The 9,168-nt window shown below is 37.1% G+C and overlaps 1 protein-coding gene across 1 annotated transcript; it reads right to left on the reverse strand.

The window, feature by feature from the left end:
• Positions 1–2,366: 2,366 nt before the first annotated feature.
• On the reverse strand, positions 2,367–8,945 carry LOC136154731 (plastin-3-like). The gene is made up of 5 exons (XM_065916890.1): positions 8,619–8,945; positions 6,346–6,437; positions 5,364–5,487; positions 5,024–5,148; positions 2,367–3,558 (listed from the first exon to the last, which is right to left on the reverse strand). The coding sequence occupies exons 1-5, from the start codon at positions 8,943–8,945 to the stop codon at positions 3,426–3,428; spliced, it is 801 nt and encodes a 266-aa protein (XP_065772962.1). The 3' UTR covers positions 2,367–3,425.
• Positions 8,946–9,168: the final 223 nt, after the last annotated feature.

Genomic DNA, 9,168 nt, shown 5'->3' on the forward strand with positions numbered 1-9,168 from the left:
AAATGCCTATTACTCAGTGAAAGAAAACAATCTGAAAAGGCTCTACTATATGATTCTGACATTCTGGAAAAGGCAAAACTAAGAAGACCGTAAAAAGATCAGTGGTTTCCAGTGGTTAGGAATAGGGAGGGATGGCAAGGCAGAGAACAGAAGATTCTAGAGCAGTGAAAATCCTATATATTATACTATAAAGGTAGGTTCATGTCATTACACATTTGTCAAAATCCACAGGATATCCAAGGTAAGCTATGGAGTTTAGGTGATTATGGATGTGTCCATGTAGGTTCATCAACTATAACAAACGCACCACTCTGATGGGGGATGTTCTTAGTGAGGGAGGCTCATGCATGTGTGTGGGCTGGAGGTATATGGAAAATCTTTGTACATATTACTCAATTTCGCTGTGAACCTAAAATTGCTCTAAAAATAAAGTCTACTAAAAAAGGCAGCTCTTTGTTGGTTGAAACTACATAGCCCTTGTTACTTTTTGAGAATCAGCATTGCCTTTTAATGTTCTTTGTTTAATTATAGGCTTTGAATTCGATATTGATCTCCTTTGCCCATTTTTCTAATGGAACTTTCTCTTTTATAGATTTGTTAGATTTCTTAATATATTAGTGATTTTAGCCCTTTATTTGGAGGAAAGAAGAAACGGTGTGTTCAGGCCAACTGTTTCATGTGACACTTAAGTAACCAAAGGTGCATTCCTACAGATGGTGGGCTCTGTACAGTGAACCAACCAAGAGACTAGCTCCTGTTTTGAATAAAGGGAAAGATGGAATATGTCTTTTTATCAATATCTTGCTTCAAAGCCACTTCAAGACATTACTTGCAGAGAACTTTTGTACCTGGAAGGAAACAAATGTAGATAAGCATAGGAAATACAAAGTAAAAGACAGGTCATAAGATACAACTGTCCTGTCTTATCAGTTACCCTGGTAAATATTTGCAGAGACTGGTCTTTTAGCCTTATGTTAAGAAAATCCATCATATGGGTACTATAGATTAAATGTTTCAGGCGTCTCCAAAATTCGTATGTTGAAACATAATCTCCCAGTGTGATGGTATTAGGAGGTGGGACATTAAGTTATAAAGGTGAAGTCATGAGTGGGGTTAGTGTCCTTATTAAAGAGACGCCAAACATTCCTTGTCCCTATCACAATGTGAGGTTACAGATAGAAGACAGCCATCTATGAACTAGGAAGTGTGCTCTCACCACACAGCAAACCTGCCAGTGCCTTGATCTTGGACTTCCAGACTGCCTAACTGTGAGAAATAAATTTGGTGTTTATAAATCACCCAGTCTATGATACCATGTTACAGCAGCCTGAATGGACTAAGACAATGGGACCAAACTTTTTTCTTAGTCATCTATATTCTGACTTTGCTTACTCATTTATTGCAAAAGCAGAATTGTCACATTTATCTTTCTTTTATGTCTCTGGGGTTTATATCATATTAAGAGAGGTCTTTCTTGGGTTATAAATAAAAAATATTTTATAGTTATCACCATGTAGTTCCTTAAAGGATTGCATTTCATATTACTCATTCACACAAAACGTTAAAATGGTACCATAAACAACAGTTCGTCAACTAGAGATGATTTTGCCCCCACTTTGGAACATTTGGCTAGTTCTGGAGACATATTTGGTCTACACACTGGGGGTATGCTACTGACATCTAGTGGATAGAGGCCAGGAACACAGCTAAATGCCCTGCAATAATGCACAGAACAGCTCCCTCCCACCTCCAACAAAGAATTATCCAACCCAAAATGTCAATAGTGATGAGGCTAAGAAAACCTGTCATAAACCACTTCTCCTTCCTGGTTGTTCGGATCCCCATTGTTTTGACCTACTGTATATCATAGAACAGGCTTCCCTGGTGGCTCAGCAGTAAAGAATCGCCTGCAATGCAGGAGTTGCAGGTTCTATCCCTGTGTCAGAAAGATCCCCTGGAGAAGGGAATGACGACCCACTCCAGTATTCTTGCCTGGAGAATCCCCTGGACAGAGGAGCCTGGCGGGTTACAGTCCGTAGGATCGCAAAGAATCGGACAAGACTGAAGTGACTGAGCACACACGCAAACACATATCATGTCATTATTGAACACTGAAAAGATTGAGTGACATGGAAAAGAAAGAAAAAAGGAGAAACCGGATAAGGAAATTTTGGTAAGTTGGAGAAAACCATCTGACCTCATTGATCATTATAACCTTAATCTATCCATCCGTGTAATTCAGCTCCAAAACATAAATTTAACAAACATCATTTTATAAAGTATACCAGAAAATGAGTTAGAATATTGGAGAAAAAAATCTGGCAAACATTATAGGCATACTACAAAGGGACAGAGGCCTGAAGAGATTAATTATGTAAATGCCTTTATTTGAACTAATACATTGCTACCAGATTACAACACTTTTCAGAGTTAGAGTAACATTATGATCTTAAAAAACTATAGCAAACAGCTTGACAAAGCAAGAGTACATTAGAGTATATTAAGTCCTACATATATGTTTATTTTTTAGTGACCACAGCTCCTTATCTTAGGTGTAAAATTAGAAAATGCAATATACACTTAGCATACTTGGCCTACCATATCCTTCCTAAATTCTGAGCCCACTCTCTCCTCAAAAGTGTCATATACAGCAACACTTTAAATCTAAAGAGAGAGTTTGATGGTACACGTTTTAAAACAAATAAGCATATGTTGAACCAAGTGTTTACAGCTTTAGTGTGAGAGGGAAGATGGAAATTCAAGGTACATTTCCCTCTACCTATAATGTATGTTTTTTACTTATTGAAGACCCCTTAAAAAAAAGTAGCAAAATCAGCAGTCTTATTTAATGTAATCAAAATATTCTTAAATGTACAAAAAAGGATCATGTAGAAAGGATACTGTAAAAAGATACTGATTTTAAGAATAAAAGAATATGAGAAGCTTCTATTACATTCTGCACAGTCAGTTACTTCTGTCAATTGATAAGCAAAGGATACTCATATACAAATACCCTCTGACCAAAGTTCTTGAATAAGAACTAGCATACTGGATGGAAAGCAAATTATTGTCTAATACCAATAATATTCATATTCAATCATCTAAGCAAGTCCCAGGAGGCGGGCATTCTAAGAGGAAAACAGATACATAGAAATACGTACAGCAATGGGAAATGTCAAGGGCAGCGATCTAGGAGGAGGGAGTAAATTATTTGACTACGGGCACATTTCGGGTGGGCCTGAGAAATCCACCTTGACTATGGGAAAGAGGAGTTGTTGTTACTAAAACTCTTTCTCCTGAGGGCTCCCATGATGAGCTTAGTCTTGTTAAAACTAAAAAGTCCTTTCAGAAACCAAGTTTCTTAAGTCATGAGCACTTCAGCCAGAGATTGTTGTACTGGTTGTTTTTTATTCAAATTGGTTATTTTACACTCTCTTCATACCTCTGCCCATCAAGCATGCAAACACAGTCATGACCATCTTGGGCTTTACTTCCACAAGGTCTTCTGGGAGAGCATACACTCTGGCTCCAATTCTTCTAACAATCGACACTGTGTACCTATTTTTTGGAGGAAACAAAATTTGAGGTTCAATTCTGGTTAGTCAAGGGCACAACATGAGGCCTCTATTTCCTCTCATATATCCAATGTCTGGGGTACAAAACTTCTACAGAAAGAGTTCAAATCAGAATGACTTCATTTTTCATTGTTTTTTATTTTGTGAGGTCACTCTTAAGTGATACCAGATTTTTAAGCTCTACTATTTGGGACTGATAATATGTATTCACTCCTTTTCTACAATGTAAAATGAGAACAATTTAGGAGCACTGATGTGAAAAAAAACATTTTTTCCAGAATATGTGTGTGTGTGTGTGTGTGTGTGTGTGTGTGTGTGTGTGTGTATACCCAGATGTTGAAAATATGTATATGTACTCAGATGTTGATATTCTCATTGAGCATGTAATAAGATAACAGTGGCTATAACGAGATGTTAGAGACACAGTGGGAAACTGTGCCAGATGCAAAATACAATTTCATAGATGCAGTGAATATTTTCAAATATTCAAGGGAAGAGACAGAGTCTATATGGTACATGCCAGAGTGGCTGAAGAAAGGGATGAAAAGGATCCAGAAAGGAAAGGAGTTAAGAACTGACAAGTTCAACTGAGGAAATTTGCAAGAGCATCCCTCAATTAATACACAAGGCATTTCTAGGTGTTCTGTAACATGAATCTTTAAATATGATCAAGTTTCTGGAAAAAGAAGTTTGAAGAGTTCTCTATAAATCTTTATCATATTATGCTGCAAATATTTTTTTCAAGGAGGGAAGAAATGATTTGACACAGTATGTGATGCCAAAATGAAGTTTTGCAATAATGCTTCTTAGCTATCTTGTGAAGCCCTGTTGGGAGCTGATTTTCAGTGTATACTAGGAAAGCTTTCATGGGTTGCCCATGAAAGCAGATCACAGTCTAGGTCTTTGGAGAAGAAGGGAAGAGGCAGGTGGAAAAGACCCTCTCAGTATTGTGAAAATGCAGGAAAATTTCAAGGCACGGTTTCAGCTGAGAGTTTAGCATCCTGCCCACTTAAAGGACCAAGATAATAAACTCAATGTACGTAGTAAGGTGGGTTATGCACAGTAAGTTTTTAAAGCATTTTAAAAAAGTGCAACAAAAGAAAACCCTATCAAAGGCATGCTTATCCTTTGCCCATTTTCCCTTTGTTTTAAGTTTGCAGCTAAGTTGCTTTAACACATACATTATTTCTATAACCTACAAACCAGTGGCTGACTGAGCACCTACCTACTAGGTCAGGTGCAACAATGCTAGGCTCTTATGTATTTTACTCATTTCAAAATCTCCAAGATAAGTATTATTGCTCCCATTTTATGGATGAGGAATCTGAGGCTAGAAGACATTTCCCCCAGCTGACACCATTCTTAAGTGGCAGAACCTGAATGATAATGCAGATCTGCCTACCTACATTGCCTATGCCCTTATCAGGATATTAGGCAGCATCTCTTACTTGGCATTATTGTGCTTGTCATCTTCTGCCAGAGTGCCACTCTTAATAAGGTCGTAGTTTATGCAGCCTGGCTGGATGGCGTCAATCAAATCCACAACTGCCAAACTGGAGCTGATCATCTTATCCTAGAGTAAATACATTTGAGAATTTCCATGTGTACAAATTAATGCACGATCACTTATATAAAGCTGTCAAAAACAAAGTCTAGTGAATTAAAAAAGAACCATGTCATTAGCCCCACAATGATCTCACTGACAAAGAAACCAAAGGCTAGCCTTCTAAACTATAGATACTTTCTATAGCAAACATAATGTTTAATAGTCAAACATGGAATTCTTACCTTAAAACTCTGAATGGAGGTTGATTTCCCTGCTTCATTCAATGTTCTGTTCACCCAGCTTACAATGATGTCATCATTTGCTTTCTGACCATCACCAAGATCTTCCAGGGCATTGAGGGTATATCTAAATGAAGCAGCAGAAGAAACAGGTAACTAATGAGAAGCTACTGTATAGCATAGGGAACTCTACTCAATGCTCTGTAATGATCTAAATCAGAAGGAAATCTGAAAAAAGACGAGATATATTTAAACACATAGCTGATTCACTTTGCTGTATAGCAGAAACTAACACAACATTGTAAAGCAACTAAACACCAATAAAAATTAATTAAAAAAAAAAACAAAACAGCAGAACAAGTTCCGTTCTAATTTATTAGAAAAAATACAAATATTAGAAAGATGCTTTATCTTTCATTTCTTTTCCTTAGGTTTGAGAGATTAAAGAAAAGATTTCACAAGAAGACATTCACACTATATGAAAAAAAAAAAAGAATTTCAAGTAGTAGTGACTTGCCATTGAGCTGCTTTTTACACTGGTGGCAGGAAGAGTAAGTTCACCAGTCTACTGCAGGCTCATTTTGTACTAGGCCAACCCATGGTAACGACTTAAAGTAAGCTGTGCTTTGGCTGGTACCCAGTTATAATGAATTGCTTTTTAGCACTACAGTTAAGAGATCTTCTTTCTCAAATGTATACATGTTCATAATTTGTGCTGTTTTTATTCACCAACACAAAATGAGGCTCAAGTCTGTGTCATGCATATTATGAAAAAAGGGAAATATTCAGAGTTCTGCTGCAACACTTTCAAGAAGGCATTTCCCATTGACCATCCAACTTATATTCATTACTTAAGCTCACTTCAGAGTCTAAACACAAAAATTTCAAAGGTGTAGCCATTGATAGATTTCCTTAGAAGCAGTAAAGACTAGATCACAGACCTGTATGATAGTGAAGCTTAAGCAGTTAAAATTGTGTACCATACCTTCTTATCAGCTGCCAGACCAAAGCTAAAGTCAGGGTTTGAGTTCCATCATTCAGGTCTTGCCAGGCTCCTCTTTCTTTCTTTCTTTCTTTCTTTTTTAATTTATTTTTATTAGTTGGAGGCTAATTACTTCACAACATTTCAGTGGGTTTTGTCATACATTGACATGAATCAGCCCTAATCCTAATCATTTGCCTCATTCTCAACATTGTTTAGTTTATATTGCTATTTTTGGCTTCAGTGAAAGTATTTTCCTTTTTTAATATTCTATTTTTACACTGGAAGACAATTGGTTAACAATGTTGTGATAGTTTATGTCTACAGCAAAGTGACTCAGTTATACATATATCTATTCTTTTTCAAATTCTTTTCCTGTTTATGTCCTTACAGAGTATTCAGCAGACTTTCCTGTGCTATTGTATAGGTCCCTGTTGGTTATGCATTTTAAATACAGCAGTGTGTACCTGTCAATCCCAAACATAGTTAACTGAAATATGTCTTTTATCATGAGTCACTTTAAATTAGTGTTGGAAGTAAACATAATGTACATTTTATTAATGATAACATATTAATTAGAAAAAAAATATTCATTAGGCACAGTACCAGACATTAGAAGACAAGTGTCTTAAGATTTCTCTTCTCTTGAAAATCAAAAGCATAGGAAAACATTGAGCAAAATAGTCTTCCCCCCAAGAGAACTAGCAAATTCTCTTTACTGCAGAAAAACAAAAATGTTTATAACTGAACTACAAGACTCTAGGTGAAACTAGTTAAAACTGATCATTAGACATGCTATGAATCTATGTTCCATTTAGGTGCTTGCTAATTTATCTTCTCTGTTTATGGATTATATCGAAGAGCATTTGGACCTTCAAAATTACAGAATCACTGAGAGAAAACTAATTGTTACCAATAGCAAACAGTTTAGTTACTGTCATTTTTTAAATATAACTTATTAAATAACCATACCAACATATTTTATGATTGCTCTCTAGTTCTATCAATACATATTGACTCATTAGAATCTTAGTGGAGAAGAGGCACAGATTATTAAAAACTTGAATAATGAGCATGTAGTTTCTCAAAACTATATGAAGAAGACACATAATAAGTCAAGATTCTGATAAAATACATATTTGCTTGTAATAAAACTTCAGGGTAAATGTACCACTGCAACTGCAACTGGTACAAATGCAGATTTGGTTATCATCTAGTAAGTATATAAGAGAATCTAAACAAACTGAAAAAAATGGGGGAAGCAAGTTCATGCTGAACTTAAACTTTTGCATGGAGGCATTCAACATTAGTGGACAAAGCGATACTCAGGAAAAGAAAACGTGCTCAGTGTTATACATGATTTCAAGTTATGAGTCGTTCAAGAAAAAAAATTATTAGAGGACTAATTAAGCAAAGTAATCACTGATGGTATAAACAGCAGCAGAAGTTTTGCTGAGCAGAAGATCTATTTAAACCTCAGATTAAAGATAAAACTCCTGAAGAATTGATGGTAATAAAACACAATGGAAATGGTGCAACGGATATATGAAAATAAGATAACGCTTTAGAGTAGACTGGTGAAACTAAAACAATGAGATACCACTACATTTAATGGAATGGTCAAATACAAAATTCTGACAAACCAGTTACTGGCAAAGATGAGGAACAATAGGAACTCTCATTTGTTGTTAATCGATTGCAAAATGGTAGAATCACTTTGGAAGCAATTTCTTACAGAGTTATTATACATTTATATACAGAGTTGTTCTACAACATGATCTATCAATTACACTCCTAGATTGTTCAGCAAATGATTTGATAGTTAATGCCCACACAAAAACATGCACATGAATTTTATAACAGCTTAATTCATACTCTCTCTCTCTCTCACCCACAAATTGGAAGCAGTGAACTATAAAATCACAAAAAGAAATGGATGAAACCTGAATGAATGTTATTAAGTAAAATAAGCTAGTCTGGAAAAGGTTAAACACTGCAAGCTGATAATTATACCACACTCTGGAAAAGGTCAAACTGTAGAGCAAGTAAAAATTATCAGAGGCTTCTTTCTTTTGCTTCAGAGGAGTTTTATTAGTTTGGATAAGTTATGTCAACACCTTATCCTCTCCTACTTTGACACACAAATCCACTCATTCAGAGTCTTCTTCGCACCAGAGTTCATACACTGTAATGGTATCGTGTGCGTCTGCGGGAACCTCAACATTGGGAGGGCTGAGGTTACTGCAGGTTGCCGCGGCAAGTTTCAGATTCCGCACCCTGGACACAAATTTCACAAGGTCCATCTCGAGCTGGGTTAAGGTAGCGAACATATAGTCCTTGTCTGGGGAGGCCTTTTTCTTTTTCTGTCCCAGAGAGCCAAATGAACCACCCTGACAGGCAGGAGGAGTCTGCACATTACTCTCACCACTCTCTCCTGTCAACTTCACTGTCAGGTACATGAGCACAATGAAGAAAAGCCCGAGTAACACCATCTTAAGCCAGTCCTGGGCATGCTCTGGTTGATTCTGCTGAATTAAACAGTGTCCTCCGCATAGCACCTGACGCTGGAGTTCTTCGGCTGTCTCTCTCAGGGAAGTAAACATTAAGCCGTCCACATAGGTAACGGCCATGGAAAAGCACAGGAACCATTGGACGGACCACATGGTGAGCCGAGAGGAAACAGCTCCTGGTGTGCTGGTCTGCGCTGGCACCTGGAGACTGAGGACCAGCCAAGCTTGGCCCTTGGTGATGTCACAATGGGCCCCGCCCCAGCCAGAACCCACGTGGTCGTTGTGATGACTTCAGGGCAGAGGGTAAGGAGGCTTG

Source organism: Muntiacus reevesi, chromosome X (genome assembly GCF_963930625.1).
Source record: "Muntiacus reevesi chromosome X, mMunRee1.1, whole genome shotgun sequence".
Lineage (NCBI taxonomy): Eukaryota > Metazoa > Chordata > Mammalia > Artiodactyla > Cervidae > Muntiacus > Muntiacus reevesi.

What these genes read in the sequence shown, in the direction of transcription:
- LOC136154731 (XM_065916890.1), bottom strand. Translation starts at nt 8,945, where the DNA reads ATGTTTACTTCCCTGAGAGAGACAGCCGAAGAACTCCAGCGTCAGGTG. An exon ending in GTCTGGCAGCTGATAAGAAG is followed by an intron (nt 5,488 to 6,345) that starts GTATGGTACACA and finishes TGCTTCATTTAG; the next exon opens with ATATACCCTCAATGCCCTGG. An exon ending in GACAAGCACAATAATGCCAA is followed by an intron (nt 3,559 to 5,023) that starts GTAAGAGATGCT and finishes TCCAAAAAATAG; the next exon opens with GTACACAGTGTCGATTGTTA.